The 18,044-nt window shown below is 45.1% G+C and overlaps 1 protein-coding gene across 1 annotated transcript; it reads right to left on the bottom strand.

Annotated features, from left to right (window-relative positions):
• Positions 1–427: 427 nt before the first annotated feature.
• ACTR5 (actin related protein 5) lies at positions 428–17,677 on the bottom strand. The gene is made up of 9 exons (XM_077335416.1): positions 17,223–17,677; positions 15,404–15,633; positions 13,951–14,120; positions 12,119–12,336; positions 11,594–11,776; positions 7,391–7,513; positions 3,279–3,418; positions 2,147–2,279; positions 428–1,375 (listed from the first exon to the last, which is right to left on the bottom strand). The coding sequence occupies exons 1-9, from the start codon at positions 17,658–17,660 to the stop codon at positions 1,118–1,120; spliced, it is 1,893 nt and encodes a 630-aa protein (XP_077191531.1). The 5' UTR covers positions 17,661–17,677; the 3' UTR covers positions 428–1,117.
• Between the last annotated feature and the right edge of the window lie 367 nt (positions 17,678–18,044).

Raw genomic sequence — 18,044 nt, 5'->3', positions numbered from 1 at the left:
CAAACCAGGCATTCGTTCTCTCATGGATGCTGGGGAGGAAAGGGCCTCCAAGAACAGAAAGGGTGTTCAATTCACATTTTGACACAATTGTACAAGGGCATTAAAACCTCCCACAAATGTCTCCAAATGCATTAGCAACGCTAGCTTCTGTTATTCAATGAGTCAGTATTTAGAGTTGAATAGGGGAATCATTGAAACTTTCTGTTATGACAGTCATCTTAGAATAAAGCTCCTTTAGCTAAGGGACAAACAGATAAAGATCCCCCAATAAGGTCAAGAACACATAGAACAACAGAAGAATCTTGCCAATAAAACCTCCAATTTCAATGAAGAGTGAGTTGGTTAAAATTCTGTCTTCCTTTAGGTGAAAGCGCCCCCTTCTGGACTAATAGAGCTACACTTTGGAGCAAAGAAAAAAGCTCTTAACTATATAAAAAGAGACTTTATTTACATTGCTTAGAGCTTTAAAACTTACATCTATTATGTAACATGCACAGAATGAGTTAGCCTCAATGAGACCAATAAGCATTTTCTCTGAAATATCTGCTTTGCTTTCTTTTTTTAAAAAACACCTTGAACAGATGCAGGACCTGCAATTATCCCACAGCAACTGAGGGTTGCACTTGAGATTTCCCACTGCAGGGATCAGGAAAAAAAAAGCTGAATGACATTCACTGTTTAAGATGCCAAATATTGCAAGCCCAACCAGAAACTGGGGGCTTGTGAGTCTAGTTTTGGCAGATTAGCAATTTGGTTGTTGCTCTGGAAAGTAAAAAGTAAAGGTAAAGGTATCCCCTGTGCAAGCACCGGGTCATGTCTGACCCTTGGGGTGACGCCCTCTAGCGTTTTCATGGCAGACTCAATACGGGGTGGTTTGCCAGTGCCTTCCCCAGTCATTACCGTTTACCCCCCAGCAAGCTGGGTACTCATTTTACCGACCTCGGAAGGATGGAAGGCTGAGTCAACCTTGAGCCGGCTGCTGGGATCGAACTCCCAGCCTCATGGGCAGACAGCTTCAGACAGCATTTCTGCTGCCTTACTACTCTGCACCACAAGAGACTCTTTTGCTCTGGAAAGTAGCCTCCTTACAAACCAGCTTCTCCTAACCTTCCCCATCCTATGTCTGCTCAGAAGCACTGTTAGGAGCAGGCCCCACAGCTTTGCTGGATGCTGAAGTTTCAGCTGGTCGCGGAGCCTGTTTCGGGAGGCGAATAGGTACATAGACATTGGAAGTGCTGTGTTCCTTCAGGTATTCTCCACCCTTTTCTTCATAATCTTTCCTGGTAATCCAGCCTTCTTCCCGGTTCATGTACTCCAGGGCCCACTCTCGAGCGCCATACCATGCATCTAACACTGGATTAGAGGCCAGGTGCACCTATGTGGAGGCAAGGAAGGTAAAGAGGCCTAGTAAGTTCAACTGGGTCTTACAGAAATCAAAAAGACGACAAGTGAGAGAAGAGCTGTTACATAGAACCCAGCCGTTCTTTCTCAATCTGTGTGCATGACGAATACATTTCTTACAGTCTTTAATTAAAATTTTTGGGCTTGAAGGCTGTGGTTGACATTTCATGGATCTGTCTTTGAGGCTCTTGTACAGGCCACAAAAAGCTGTCTGTAATCTCTCACCCGCAAACACACAGCATAACCAAGACAGCATCTCAGATCAACTCAAAGACCTTCCCTCAATCACTTCCTAAAAATCTGTTGACATTGGCATCCTGAGTGTTTAAACCAGTGATTCTCAACCTGGGGGTCAGGATCCCTTTGGGGGTCAAATGGCCCTTTCAGAGGGGTCGCGGCAGGGTGAGCAGCTTGGCCGGGGGGGGGGAGGGGGGAGGCCGCCGCTACTGTTGCTGCTCCTCCTGCAAGTAGAAAAGAGTGAGATCGGTATGGGGGGGACAAGAGGCAGAACTGAACTGAGAAACCCTGGAAAAAAACCAATTTATATACAATCATGAACAATGGATCTTCACACCGTTGGTCAGTTTTGGTTTAATTTCTGTGAAAGAACAATTGCATAACTTTATGATTGGGAGTCACCACAACATGAGGAACTGTATTAAAGGGTTGCAGCATTAGGAAGGTTGAGAACCACTGGTTTAAACATTACATACAGCCATTGGACTGACAAAGGCAAACAAGTTACCTGAAAAGACGTTTGGAAAGGCCTCATTTCCAACAGTTCCTTCTGGATTCTAGCTTTCATGCCCGGATACATCATGTTTCCCCCAGTAAGGAATACATTCTGGACAAGCTTTTGCTGCTGCTCTTTGGGATACCTGAAACCAAACAGCACCCCATCCATTAAAGACACAAACCTACATTCATTATATATGTCTATCACAGAAGGGATGGGGATTTAGTTCCTGAAAGCCAGAGCAATTAGGTGGCTAGGCTGGGATCTGAGAGACCAAGGTTTCAATCCTCAGCCTGCCACAGAAGATCACCAATTGACCTTGGGCCACTCACTCTCAGCTTAGCCTACATCATGGTGGTTGCTGGGAGGACAAAATGGAGCAGGAAAGAATACTGCGGTAAGAAAAAGGAGGGTTTTTGTATCCTGCTTTTTACTACCTGAAGAAGCCTCAAACCGACCTACAAGTGCCTACCCTTCCTCTCCCAATAACAGGCACCTTTGTGAGGTAGGTGAGGCTGAGAGAGCTCTGACAGAACTATGACTAGCCCAAGGTCACCTAGCTGGCTACATGTAAAGGAGGAGTGGGGAATCAAGTCCTGTTCTCTATATCAGAGGCCACCACACCTAACCACTACCCCAAACTACTCCTGATCCCTGTTGGGAAAAGAACTGGGGTATAAATATCTAGAACAAGATTCTTTATATTTTCCATGGGCAAAGGAAATTGTAGATGCCAGTACTGACTCCAGAACTATGCTTAAGGCAACTCAGAATGACATACTTAACTGCATTATCTAACTGCTTTCATAACTGTGCAAAAGACAATGGAATGAGTCTAGTCCTGTAGGTTCTATTAAACAACCTACAAATGCACTCATTCCATCCCTCATGGAGTGCGTTTGTTCAGAGACAACTTGCTGCATCAATACAGTATTACTGTGTTCTTTAAGATGCTCTTATGATTTATAGGCATCATTAACATTCCACCAAGCAAGAAACTTTCTGTGGTCATGGAACCTGCACAATTAGCCAGCAAAGGCATATTTCATCAGAAGGCAGGAGTGATTTTGATCACACACCACCCCCTCCCCACAGCTATTATAGAAAACCACTAGGGAATTGACATTATTTGTTAACCAACCTGTCCAGGACAAACTGCATTGTTTCTGCTACTCCGGCTTGTTCTTCTCCTATCAAGGATGGCTGGAAAATGATTTCAGGAACACGGATTCTTTCTGTGCCAATAAAGAGCTGGTGGTACTCTGCCAAGTTAAATACAGGCTGTAAAGACAGGAGATTCAAAACCAAGATGGTTTCATGGTCATTTTCGTTTATCGGATTATATCACCATATATGGCCATGTCAACCCATACCCCACTCGCAAAATGACCAATAATGGGCCTGAAGGGGGTGGGAAGGGGAGGAGCCCTGGGTGGGCATGTATGCAGTTATGCTTCTCAGCCATATTCTGCATGAACATGTCACTTCCTGAAGCCTGGGGAATGTTTCAGGGGTTTCTCAATGGTAAAATAGTTGAGAAAGGCTTTCCTAAATCAATCCTTATTAAAAAGCAGTTGAGAGTCTTTGACTTGGATCTACCACCAGACTGTTTCCACAGTCAGAAGGATTTCAGCAAGTAATGTGTGGCATTCTCCCCCCCGCCAACCCCCAGTCACATTCTTCCCCCCTCCTGCAAAATGCATGCCACACCTTATGAACTGTGATGGAAGAAGGTAGGTAGGAAAATCTTGTTTCAGAAAGGGAAATCCTCGTTAGCAGAAATCCTCCAGCAAAACCAAGACTCTGAGTTTCAGTCATCCTTGCACCTATGCATGGTCAAGGTCTACTGAGAGGTTGGATTCCTCCCCAAGAGAAACGGCATCACAAGTGAAGGCCGGGTCAGCACCAGCCATCAGTCACAGAGAACTCACTTCCTCTTCCCTGACAGAGAAAAAAATCTTTGCAAGTTGCCTTCTCACTGCAGAGGCAAGTGGAAAGAGAAACTCTGTCACCAGGCAAATGACTCAAGTGCTTCTGGATCCACTGTGCAGGGAAAGGCATTTCTATAAATCACTGCACCACATTCATCCTAACAAGAGAAGATCAGAAGGGAGTCCTAATTGATTGCAGCTGTGTGTTAACTACTGATGGCCTTGATCAGTCATTGTCAAATGATCTCCATTTTCCCTACCCTTCCCTGGTCTGCTCTTAACCCTGAGGAAGCTGCGGGTGGGCTCCTTTTTATTTATGCAGTGTCTGGCACCCTCATTGGTTGTTGAATCTGGCAACTCTTTTTGGTTGAGGGTGGGGCCGGGAGACCAGGACAAAATAAACCACGAAACTAAATCTTGTGGCACAAGTCAGTATTAAACTACTTCTACCTTTCCCTATAGCTAAAGGTGACTTTGGGGAAGGCTCTGGCAAACCACCCCGTATTGAGTCTGCTATGAAAATGCTAGAGGGCGTCACCCCAAGGGTCAGACATGACCCGGTGCTTGCACAGGGGATAACTTTACCTTTACCTTTAAAGGTGACTTACAAATCCCAATTAAAAACAAACAACACATAGCAGAACCCTAAGTAACCACCACCTCCCTGTCAAAACGTCAGCAGCCATTAAGCTTCCTGCTAAATAAAACAGCTTTGCAGCACCACCTAAAAACTCCTGGAGGTAGTGCCTCCCAATCCTCCTCAGGGAGTCCATTCCAGAGAGCAGGAGCCACAATACATGAGGCAGAGGTCCTAGGGCAGTGGTGTCAAATTCAAGATCTGATATTAATGTCAGGCTGGGCCAAGTGTGCCACAAAGTGTAACGCCATATCTGGGAGATAGTTTACCACTCATCATGACCCACACCCCTCCTCAGCACCTAATTATCCACCTTTTGCTAACTATGCACAGGAAGTTTTGCACAGCACAAAGAGCCTGACAATCAAGCTGCAGCCGCCAGAAACTCTGGTGGCTCTTCAAAGACTAACACATTGCAGAAGCTTTGGAGAGCTGGTTCTGCATTCCATTGCTACAGGTGCAGCAGCCAAAGACTGGTAGCTAAGTGGTATCAGCTAGGAGAACATGGGGGACCAACTGCTACAGGCAACAGGCTTTGGGAAGGGAAACTGCGATGTTCACCAGTACCACAAGCAATCTTCAAGTGCTGTTGCTCTCCAGCAATGCCAGTTTCACTTTAATTGTCTTTTGCAGACTTTTATTTCCTGATAACAATCCTGCTGGGAAAGCCAGCCTGGTGTAGTGGTTAGGAGCGCTGACTTCTAATCTGGTACGCGGGGTGTGATTCCCTGCTCCCTGCCCCTTCCCAACATGCAGCCCCAACATGCAGCCAGCAATGATAAAACTGTTTTGACCGAGCAGTAATATTAGGGCTCTCTTGACCTCACCTACCTCACAGGGTGGTGAGGAAAGGGAGGGCTGCTTTGATTCTAAAAGAACTTGCAGATGTAGTTTCTCAGCCTCTGCCCATTATTTTTGACAATTCTTGGAAAACAGGTGAAGTGCCAGAAGATTGGAGACAGGCAAATGTTATCCCCATCTTCAAGAAGGGGAAAAAGGAGGATGCAGCTAGCTACCGACATGTGAGCTTGATGTCTATAGCTGGCATAATTTTAGAACAAATCATTAAACAGTCGGTCCTTGAGCAGCTAGAGTGGATGGCTATAATTACTAAGAGTCATGGCTTTCTCAAGAACGAGTCAAACTAACTAACCTTATCCCTTTATTAGAGGAAATTACTACCTTGCTAGACTATGGGAATGCTGTGGATATTGTTTACCTTGATTTCCAAAAAGGCTTTTGATACAGTTCCGCATGATACTCTTATTGGCAAGTTGTTAAAATGCGGTATGGATTCTATTCTTGTTAGGTAGATTGAGAACTGGTTGACAGATTACACTCAAAGGGTGCTTGTAAATGGTTCGTCATCTTCTTGGAGAGGAGTGATGAGTAGAGTGCCTCTGGGATCTGTCCTGAGCCCTGTGTTATTCAACAGATTCATGATTTCGATGAAGGAATAGAGAGGGTGCTTATTAAATGTGCAGATGCTACTAAACTGGGAGGGGTAGAAGACAGAATCAGGATACAAGATCATCTTGTCAGTCTGGAAATCTGAGCTAAAATGAATAAAATGAATTTTAATAGTGAAAAATGTAAAGTTCTGCATTTAGATAGGAAAAATCAAATGCATCACTATAGGATGTATGAGACTAGTATGTGTGAAAAGGATGGTCTTAGTAGACCACACACTGAACATGAGTCAGCAGTGTGACTTCGTAGCTAAAAAGGCAAATGGTATTTTGGGCTGTATTAAAAGAACTAAAGTGTCCTGATCATGCAAAGTGGTTACCCCTTTACTCCGCTCTAGTTAGACCTCACTTAGAGAGCGGTGTTCAGTTTTGGGCACCACAACTGAAAAAACGTGTAGAGAAACCGGAGCGTTTCCAGAGGAGGGCAATGAAGATGGTGAGGGGTTTGGAGACTAAGACATATGAAGAAAGGTTGAGGGAGCTTGGTCTGTTTAGCCTGGAGAGGAGGCAACTGAGAGGGGATATGACAACCATCTTCAAATACTTGAGGGGATGGAGCAGTTTTCTATTGTCCCAGAGCCAATGAGTTGAAATTAATTCAAAAGAATTTTCGGCTAAACATCCGGAAGAAGGGCCCCAAGGGATCTGGCTGCACAGAGCTCAAGGTCAACCCAGCCCCCTCCTTGCCTCTTATGGCTGACAACTCCAGGCTGTGCATTGGGCTACCCCAGAAGATCTGAAGGAAGACCTGTGGAGGGCCTGTGTTTGGGGAAGGGAGGGACCTCAGCCAGGGGCATAATACTCTAATATAATCTCTTCCATATCCGGAGTGGTTCCCCCCAGTTACATGAGGGATGTTTTTTTTAATATGAGCTGTATGTTTGACGAGTCTACTCTATCATGGATGCTTTAGGCTGATCCTGCATTGAGCAGTGGGTTGGGACTATATGGCCTGTATGGCCCCTCCCAACCCTATGATTCTATGATATCAGGCAGGCTACCTCAAGTGAAAGAATGAGAAAATTATTCCTATCGTGCAGGTAAGAAGTTTCAACCAAAGAAGAAACCCTCCTCCAAGAGCCATTCAGGGCTATGGTAAACATCTGAGCATGAGTTTCCTCCAAGTTCATGCTCAACTTCTGAAGGGATGGCCTGGAATTCAGGAAAAGGACTGTGCAGATATTGTGTGCGTATGATATTTAAAGGAATGACAAACCTGTACTGTGGTAACTGGCTTTTCAGGTTCCGGTTGCTCCTCAGCAAATAAAGGCTCAAATTCATTCATACTTTCCACATCATCCATGGACTGTTCACTGCCCATTGGGTCCAGGTCAGGAGTCTTGGAGGGAAAAGGACCACAGATTAATCCAGTAAACAGCCAAGCCACACAAACTAACATGAACATGCCAAGGTTTAAAAGCAGCAGAGACCATTCTGAATTATTCTTCTGTCTTGACCCAACTCTATTGATGGTGCATTCATGAAAAAGCAAACAGTCTTAGATGTCTGTTTACTCTCAAGCAAGCACATTTAGGACAGCAAGCTGAGTGAACAAAAGCTTTGGGATTAAGCCTCGTACACCACCCTGGCATATTTCCAACTACCTTAACCAAGCTGTTAAGTTATCCGTTCAAAAATTAGTCTCTTTTTGCAAGCAAAAAGTGTTTTTGTCCCAATTAGTGTATTAAGTTAACCCAGATACTAAAGGTGGCACAGACTTGGTACATTTACACAATTGCCTACTGGTCTATCAATTACCTTATTCTGTACCCTGTACAGATGATGCTGGAAAATAAATATTTGCTGGCTAAATAGATGGTATGCGAATTTTGGAAAATTGCTACTTTCAGGCAGTGAGAGTAGGTATTATGCCCCGAAACAGACTGCTGAAATGAAGGAGTGCAACGCCACAGCTCACTGCTGGCTGTAAGTATCACCATATTAATTGGAAAGCATTTGATGCAGGTTACTTCACTCTGAATTCTAACACTAGGTTATTTGGGTTTAGGAGTTTCAGGCCAGGAATTTCTTTTCTGTCAGCTGTAACCAAACAAACTATTTTTAAATTTAGCAAATATTCTCAAGAAGTTTACCCAGCTTAAAAATATAAAGGTTACATAAGATTAAATACTCATCTGAATCCAAGAAAGATGTCCTCAAAAGAACTCCTGCTAAAAAGACACAGCTCTGATCTGGACCGCCCAGGCTAGCTCAATTGTATCAGATTTTGGAAGAGAAGCAGGGATGATCCTGGTTAGTATTTGGATGGGACGCCACTAAGGAATAGGGGCTGGGCTAGATGGCCTATATGGCCCCTTCCAACCCTATGATTCTATGAGGGTTGTGACGCAGAGGCAAGCAATGGCAAAGCACCTCTGAATGTCTCTTGCCTTGAAAACCCCATGGAGTTCCCATAATTCAATGGCTAAAAAATACCCAAGACAATTGTTTGGTTCATGATCAAATAACCAAGAAAACAAAGTCACATACTGCTGATGTAAAAGTGCAGTTAAGTTGCCATGAAACCAAGAAAGCCAGAATGGGGCATATGCTGCCACTAACTGCTTCTGAACTCTGCATATACGCCATGTTTTGGAAGAAGTCAGTGGGCAAGCATTCTCTTTTCTGTAAGTGCCCTCATGAGTTGATCGTAACCTGCCTGCCTCTTATTGCTTCTGCCCACATTCTTTAGGGACAAGCCACTGCTTTGATTTCATACTTCGGCAAATCATTTTCTGAAATGTGAATATGATGTCTAACATATATGCTTTGTCTTAGATTGCTGTGATTCTTGTCCTCTTATTTGCTTCTCAAGTTTCTCATCTGACTGGCTACACTGACTTGTGCCTGCCCCAAGGAGAAACGTGGACTGCAATGTAAAACGATTTAACACAAAGCCACTTTTGCTTTATAATACCCTCTCATCTCTCTCAAGGTTTTTTTTCTAACAGAAATCCAGGAAAGCTCAGGAACAAAGGAGCCACAGGGACAGGAGGTGAGGAATGTTTGGAGAGTCCCTGAACAGGCAGCATATTCAAAGGGCTGTAACATGTCTCCCAAGGATTCTCAAACTGAACAACTGCTCGGGTTTCTGATTTAGCAGAGACAGGGGGACTAAGTGGCAGGACTAGTTGCACACCCACAGCTTTTGTTGAGGCCGTCTTATAATGCTTTCCGAATTGGGGTGGGATAGGCAGAAAGAGAAGGGACTATCTTTAGAGGAGGAAAAAGTCTGCATGAAAGAGAGTGAGAACAAGCGCACTGGATTTTTATAAGATACTTTGCACTACCTGAAGGAGTCTTAACATGGCTTACAAATAGCTTTCCCTTCCTGTCACCAAATCAGACACCCTGTGAGGTAGGTGGGGCTGAGAAAGCTCTAACAGAACTGTTCTGCAACTGTAGCCAGCCAAAGGTCACCCAGCTGGTCACATGTGGAGGAGTGAGGAATCAAACCCTATTCTCCAGATTAGAGGTCAGCACTTTTAACTGCAACACCACACTGGCTGTCACTTAAGCTGTAGCATAGACAACAGGACACAAGTCTTAACGGCGGTTTTGCAGATACTTAAGTACTATTAGACCTTTCGGCAGCGTTCAACACAGTCAACCATGAGCTTCTAGCTCAATGCCTCGCCAGCACCAGAATATGGGGGGGGCAGCCCTTCAATGGCTGATCTCCTTTCTCTGGGGCCATGGACTGAGGTAAGCAATAGAAGAAAGATCCTCAAGCCACCACCAACTTACATGTGAAGTCCCTCAAGGAGCAGTCCTCTCTCCAATCCTATTTAACATCTTCATGTGCCCTCTTGCCCAACTGGTACAGAAGTTAGGGCTGGGATTTCAACTATATGCAGATGACAACCAGCTCTTCCTCCTGGTGGATGACCTCCCTGATTCTCCCCCAGAAGCATTAGCCAGCTGCCTGGAAGCAGTGACAAGGGGGCTCAAGCAGAGTCATCTGAAGCTCAATCCTTCAAAGACGGGAGTTGTCTCAAAGCAGTTTCCAATTGCCTTCCCTTTCTGTCCAAATAACAGACACCCTGTGAGCAAGGTGGAGCTGAGAGAGCTCTGTGAGAACTGGAAATGGGCCACAGTCACCCATCAGGCCTCAGGTGTCTCAAAGCAGTTTATAACCCTTCCTCTCCCCATAACAGACTCCCCATGAGGGAGGTAGAGAAAGCACTGGCTCATGGTTTGATGTAGGTTTAGTGCCTCACTTTGAAGAGGTCTCTGTGCATAGCCGTCTTGACCCTACTCAGGTTTATGCACACCTAGGTAGTGTGGAATTCCAGAACATGAACCTATACCGATCTGGCAACCTTACCTCCCCTCTGCAATGTTTTCTTGACCTGAAATAGGTCAGGGGGTGCTAGGTGGCTGTGGGGGCATTATACACTTTTGAGGTCCCACTTCCAGACTTCAAGGAATATATTGAGACCAGGGACAGCCAACCTCCAGGTGGGGCCTGGAGAGCTCCTAGAATTACAGCTCATCTCTAAACTATAAAGATCAGCTCCCCAGGCAGAAGTGGCTGCTTTGGAGGATAGACAGGGTTGTTGTGTAGAACAAACGTTTAAGGCCTCCCACGCAGGTTCATAGAATAGAATAGATTCATAGAATCATAGAGTTGGAAGGGGCCATACAGGCCATCTAGTCCAACCCCCTGCTCAACGCAGGATCAGCCCTAAGGTTGTTGTGGAGATGAAACATTTGAGGCCTACTGCACAGGGTTGTTGTGCAGATGAAACAGGAGGCAAAGGAACCTCCTCAACAACATCCAGTTTTGTCTACACAACAACCCTATGCAGTAGGCCTCAAATGTACAGAGTCACGAAGAAGAAATACACATGGCTTGGCTGTGCCTTCCCTCCAGCAGTGAGGCCGGACACAGAAGTATTTTAAGTGAGAAGGGACTTTTCTGTAGCCTCCCTGCCAGCTGACAGTTAGGCAGAAGTGGACAGCTTCCCCCCCCCTTGCGTTGCTCTCAGAATCTCCTCCCTCGCCTCAGTCAGGGCTGTTAGAGGCTCTTTCACAGCAGGCCTGAAGGGAGGGGGGAGGGAGTACACCTATCAGCCACCTGCCAGCTCCATTGGTGGTCTGAGGCAAAGTGAGTGGAGTTGTTGGATGTGACAGTTAGGGGCAGGAGACACAGCCTGATTGGGCGGGGTGGGTGCCAGTGAGGCCAGGCCAATTCGGATGTGCGCAGGACCCGGACAGTCTCCGCCGAGGAGGGCTTTTCACAATTATATAATAGAGCAAAGTGTTAAAGATTATTATTGTTACCTTATTTGATATGGTCACAGAGTTTGATGTATTGGTCTTTGTCTTTGGTTTACATGAACTGCCCTGAGCCTTAGGTGAGGGCGTTATACAAATGTAATTAATAAATTAAAAAAACAGAACCCCACTGTTGTACCTCTGGCTTGCTATCTACAACATCCACTTCAACGCTGACTTCTGCCTGCAGAATTCTGTGCTTGGTTTGTTCGACTGCCATGCTCAGCTTGTGGATGTAAGACTGAAGTTCTTCCGCAGAGTCCATATTCAGCTCCACCAAAGCTTTGTGAAACTGCTCCATTTGGCCATCTTCAAGCAGCTCCTAAACACAACAGAAGGAAAGACATTCCTCACCTTTTCTTTAGCCAACACTACTGGATGTTAACACTGCTTTTCTCTAGGTATTTCCACCTGACTACAACAAAGCCAATGGGAACCAAATATCACAGAAGGCTGCACCTGTTACTCAGCAGAATGCAAAGAGAAAATGACAAACTGTCAAGTGAAGACGGGCAACTTTGGTATGGGATCCAAGGAGATCCTGTGACAGTTCAAAGTTTTGTCTAGAATTGGAGCTGGCTGTGAGCATGCTGCTCACTTCTTTCCACTTCCCCCATTCAATGCCCCCCCCCCCGGCTACCATTTAAACATTGTGTAAAGCTACCTGGACGTAAAGCAACCTGTCCAACCTCTCTTGATCGAGCTGCAGCTTTTCCTCTCTCCGGCGAGCATTGAGCTCCTGGAGGCGCCGAAGCTGCTGCTGCCGCCTCTCCTGCTTCTCCTCGGAGGTGAGGGTGCTCCCCAGGAGTTTGTTGGAAAAAGGCAGCTGCATCTTATGTACGTTCTCTTCGTAATACTCCAGAGACCTCCACTTCGCCATCTCTGTTCCAAAGACATTTTGTCAAAAGGCGCAGTGTCTCATTTCGCCAGGTGTTACCAAATCTAACTCCAATGCAAACACAATTGGGAAGGTAACCACTTCTGAGAAATAAAGGGGAAACTATCTAGCTGGAGGGTGATGTAGCTGGCTCCCTTGCTTATGAGACAAGCCTATTTTAATGTGTTTAATTTTGCCCATGCCCTCGCACTGATGCAGGAGGTGTGAAAGATCAAAAGCGGAGGGGGGGTCCGGGTACATATTAATAGTCCAAAATAATTACAGAGTCCAAATTAATAGCCAGAAGACCCATATCTAATTTCTGCTCCTTAAGAGCATTAACGACCCTATAAAACCTGATAAAGCCTAGCAAAACAGACATAATGAAAAGCATTATGTAGAAACACAGGAATGGATGCATAAGCTAGTGTCCTTAAGAGTGATTACGGCAGACCATAAGCCTCTTGACAAATGAGGGAGACTCTTGTTCATGACATTCTGAACTCCTCTATCTCTCTGACATAGTATATCACCCAAAATACAGGATAGGTGTTTTGCCTACACTATTTAGGACTCACTATCAACTAACAATCTATCTATACATATATACACAAATACACAGGTATATAGCAACACTGTCTCTGAGGATGGCTGCCACTTCATCAATCAGGAATGGTGAATGGTCTAACAGAGGCTACACAAAGTGCTCTGCATCATAAATATACAAATACAAAAACAAGATTATATCATAAATATATAAATACAAAAACAAGATTATTATTATTATCACTGTTTCCCAAACATGGGAACAATAGGATAAGTTTCCAGAAAATATACAATGGACCTCCAATGCTGGGGCTCCAGATTCCCTGGGGATTAAGTGAAATTTCTATTCCTAGCATCCCCTTACCCTCTATTTTGGGGGGTGATCTCTCACTGGCAGAACTACGGGGAGGGTGTTAGCTCCTCCCATATCATGGGACTTGGGGTGGGAAAGTCACCCTTTATGAGGGGAGGGGCGAGGACTCTTAGGAGCTTCTAGAATTTTATATATATAGCTTGCAAGTTCTTCTCCGTGGCAGGCCCTCCATCAGTCGCAGATCCCATGTGGGACTGCACATAAGGCACGAAGTTGAACTTCTTTTTTTCAGAAGCTCTCAAACTACCCTTTGTCATGATGCCTGAATCCAAGTCCCTAGACAAACTAGATTTAAATGGTAATTTAGGGTCTCAGTTTGCAGAGGTTAACCAAACTGTAATTTGCCCAGGTGTCTGCTTTTCAGATGTCAGATTGGAATTTGGGTAAAATTATCTAAAACCATGGTGCTGTATGTGTGTAAGACAGTGTGTAAGAGCTCGACAAGGAACCAGATTCACACCTATTGCAAAAGAACTTCTTTATAACAGAATGCAGCAACCGAGTAAAACTTAGCAGAGGGGTCCCTAATGTGCTGTTTATGGTCTCCATGAAGCTCACTGACAACTTTCCTACTGACAGCCAAGTGTTTATAGAAAGTGGTTGGGGCCAAGGGGGGCTTTTGCCTGGGAATCAGGGTGACACTTCTGCAAAACAGTGGGAGACCATGATAAAATAAAGGATGCATGATGGCAACACCTACCTTCTTTGTAGTCTTCCGCAACATAGCTGTGCTCATGCAATATTTCCTCCACGCGGCTAAGACTGATGGCAGCCAGATGACCTGGGTATTTTAGCTGCAGGAGACGCTGCAAGTACATGGCAGCCTGGCACCCCCCGAGATTTATGCGCTTGCAGTTTTTAGCATCCAGCCTATGGACCCAGAAGCAAAACAAACAAACAAGCAAAGAACTTGAAAGTCTTTCTACAAGGATATCCCAATAAAAGCTACTCTGGTGTGTTTTTCAAATACCAACTTGACCTTGGAAAAAAATACCTCCTGAGTCAAGGCTCAATTGCAATATGCCCACTTCTTCACACTTTATAAGCTAATAACAAACAATATTCACAGATCTACCTTGGCATGTAAAGCAAAACTAGAAAGTAATGCAAGCATTCACAAAGAACAACTGTCTTGCAGAAACCCTTCCAAATCCTATGAAATAAAGACTAAGTACGCTACTGAGATTTTTCTGAGCAAAAAATCTGAGTTTAACTTTTTAAAGTTTTAAAATGAGAGAAATAATTGCTGAAAGAACCTCAAATGTAACAGTCACCCTACTAGAGTTATGGTGCTACATCTTCACAACTACGTAGCTTATGAAATAGTGTGTGTATGTGTGGGGTATAAAAACAAACTTTAGTGAGCTATTCAACTATGACAAAATAAAAATATCCATCTGGCTCAGTTCAGACTGCCTCTAGTAGCATCCACCTCCTTTGGGAAGTCCAGTCTTATAACTGGGCCTTCAAATCGCCTACTGACAACTGACTGTCACTCTCTTTCTTTTTAAGGGATGCTCCAGAAGGAGGTGTTATCACTTGAGGGTACTGAACTTGTCTGGCAATGACACAGCATCTTGTTAAAGCACTGCAAGAAGAAAGCCAGCCTGGTGTAGTGGTTAAGAGGAACAGCTACTAGTCTGCCAAGCCAGGTTTGATTCCCTGCTCCTTCAAATGCAGCCAGCTGGGTGGCCTTGGGGTCATCGCAGCCCTGATAGTGCTGTTCTGACCGAGCAGTTCTATCAGAAGCTCTCTCAGCCTTACCTACCTCACGGGGTGTCTGCTGTGGGGAGACGAAAGGGAAAGCAATTGTAATCCACTTTGAGACTCCTTCAGGCAGTGAAAAGCAGGGCATAAAAAACAACTCTTCTTCAAGGTAAAGGTAAAGAGACACACAGCCAGTCAAGAGCAGATAATACTGTTAGATGGGCCTATGATTTTAACCAGTATAAAGCAATTTGATGAGTTCAAAACATATGAAAATCTACTCTGACCACACATCTGTTTAATCAAACATGCAAGAAAAATCATTTCTGAAGGTAACCAGGTTAAGCCTGTTCCCAAGGAAGTCTTCAAAAAATACTCAGTCTTGTGAAGTCCGGTCTGCTAAGAAGAAATCCAACATCCACCCCTCTAATAAACTTTTAGCTCACCTGCCATCTAAAACCGGCAAAATGTGTGTACACTGATATCCAGAGGAAACAATGAGTCCACTGCAAGGCCAGCCCTGCCTTTTGTTGTGGAAGAAGCTGTACAGACTGTCCACACCATAAGAAACTTTGGGGACTTGGTAGCATTCAAAGAGGAGCTCTGACAGCATTTGCCGTGAATAGAGTGGGGTGCATACGGCTTCTGTTACCACAACCGGATGATCAACACAGCCCTAAAATGAAATTGGAAAAAAGAGACAAGTTAGAAAAGTGTTTTGAGATATTTGGCAAGTCGTATCCTGAGATGATACACTCAAGTCTGGTGCAGCTCTTTCAGCATTGTAGGCAGAGTTACATCTTTCTATTGAAGTCAATGGTCTTAGAAGGGGGTTAAGACTACTTACAATTGCACTGTTAGAAGCCTGAAGTTGGCGTACAAGAATATCAGATAATTTTGCAGCCTTGCCACTAGCTATTTTTGGAAGTTTTAAATATATGTAAATAGCAATTGGCCTTTTTCTGTTTTGATGGAGATCCTCTAACCCAGGGGTAGTCAACCAGTGGCCCTCCAGATGTCCATGGACTACAATTCCCATGAGCCCCCGCCAGCAAACGCTGGCAGGGGCTCATGGGAATTGTAGTCCATGGACATCTGGAGGGCCACTGGTTGACTACCCCTGTTTTATACCCTGGCTTATTTTTAAACAGATTGACTATATTCTTTTTAATTTGCAAGCTAATTTGTGTTGGTCCCTAGAAAAATGGGATATGCAAGCCACTAAAACCAGGTCATAATGGCTATTATAATTGTGATGTATATCCCTACGTTTTGTGTAAACTGCCCTGAGTCTTCAGGGAGGCAGTATAGAAATATAAGAAAATAAATAAATAATACGGTTTGTTATTTTGTTTTGTTGTATTGCCTCTTTTATCATTATAAAAGATCTTTGGGAGCTTTCCAGCAGATAGAGGAGGAGAAGGATTAACAAACAATTCAAATGAATAAATCAATTCTGAACTATGCCACAGAAAAGCTTGACTGGTCTGCGTAAAAGTCAAGAAAATCGACCCCTGCATGCTGCCCACATCCTCTCCTCTTCGGGATCATCCATGACCATGGCTTCAACACATCTTTGGATATTGTACTATCAGCCCACATAACTGTCATTTATTTGCAACAAGTACCTCCCTCACACAGAGGCCCCGGCTGCAAATGATGGTGACAGCACAACAGACCAGGCTGTACAGAGGCAGACCTAGGCTACCTTCCAGTACTGCCCCCTTCAACTCCGGACCCTTCCACTTCCCCTCATCTCCTTATTCATCCCTCGCTCTTCCCTATCTTTAGGAGTCTCATGATGCTTCCTTGTACTATAGGATGGAATTTCCACTGTACACCACCAAGGGAGGGTGGTAATCAGATATAACTATATAACTAAATAACTAAATATAACTATTTATAGTTATACTATAACCCGATATCAGTCTCTAGAGATGGGCTAAATACCTAATTAATTAATACATATTACAATAAATATAATTTATTATAATCTATATTTATTTGCATTTCATTTATAACTGCTTATTTATAATTATTATAAATTATAAGTAGTGTGTGTGTATGTGTGTATATATACATATATGTGTGTATGTGTATGTGTGTGTGTGTATATATATATATATATATATATATATATATATATATATATGAAAATTATAAAAATAAAAATATATAATTATAAATGCATACATACAAAGCGAGAACACGACAACCCTGCAAGTCCACCGGAGAGCCAAGGGCCCGATCCACCCGCCTACCTACCTGCGAGGAGACGCCGAGGCGCTGGAAGCCGTGGTCGAAGAGCAGCTCCTGGAGCTCCATCTGGACGGGCACGTTGCGGTCGAAGGGCGAGCGGAGGAGCCAGCGGAGGGGCTCGGGGCTGCCCAGGTCGTTGCCCACCTGCGTCTCGACGCCAGCCCCGCCGCGGGCTCCCCGGCTCCGCGCCACCAGGGAGCGGAAGCAGAGCAGCGGCTCGGCGGGGACGTCGCCCTCCGGGCAGGCCCAGCCCAGCCGCAGCTGGAACGAGCCGTTGTCCAGCACCAGCGGCGCCGGCTGAGGCACACGGACGGCCGGGAGGGGTTCGAGCTGCGGGTCAGGCTCCCAGCGGGCGTCGCGGAACGCGAACACGCCGCCACCGCCTTCACCGGCCGCCATGGCAGCACCGGCCCCCGGACAAGGCGTCGCGGGCATTCTGCGCATGCTCCCCCGCTACGGGGCATGCTCAGTCGCACCAGCGGAGGCCTCGCGCCTGCCCTCACTCCGGAATCCGCTGCCGTGGTTACGCTCTCCACAAACGCTAGAAGCCGATTGGAAGGCTGACTGGTGCTTCTGCGAACGGACTGCAAACGGCCTAAGGATCTCGGTGTATTTTGAAGTGCTTTTCTATCGCCCTTTATCAGCCAGAGAGGCACTGAGCATCTATTGCCAGGGAAAATGAAATAGGAAGCCGACGTGGTGGACCCTATCGCTCATCCACTGTAACCTGCCACCCCCTTGAACCTTCACAGAATCAGCCTCTGTTTAAAAATGTCCAAAGATGGAGAACCCACCACCTCTTGAGGAAACCTGTTCCACTGAGAAACC

The sequence above is a fragment of the Paroedura picta genome, chromosome 4 (assembly GCF_049243985.1).
Source record: "Paroedura picta isolate Pp20150507F chromosome 4, Ppicta_v3.0, whole genome shotgun sequence".
In the NCBI taxonomy this organism is placed as follows: Eukaryota; Metazoa; Chordata; class Lepidosauria; order Squamata; family Gekkonidae; genus Paroedura; species Paroedura picta.
This window is presented reverse-complemented; position numbering and strand designations above follow the sequence as displayed.

Coding starts and splice junctions, on each gene's coding strand:
- ACTR5 (XM_077335416.1), bottom strand. CDS start 17,660: ATGCGCAGAATGCCCGCGACGCCTTGTCCGGGGGCCGGTGCTGCCATG. Junction 15,634..17,222: donor GCCTCGGCGTCTCCTCGCAG/GTAGGTAGGCGG, acceptor ATTTCATTTTAG/GGCTGTGTTGATCATCCGGT. Junction 2,280..3,278: donor ATGCAGTTTGTCCTGGACAG/GTTGGTTAACAA, acceptor GTTTGGTTTCAG/GTATCCCAAAGAGCAGCAGC.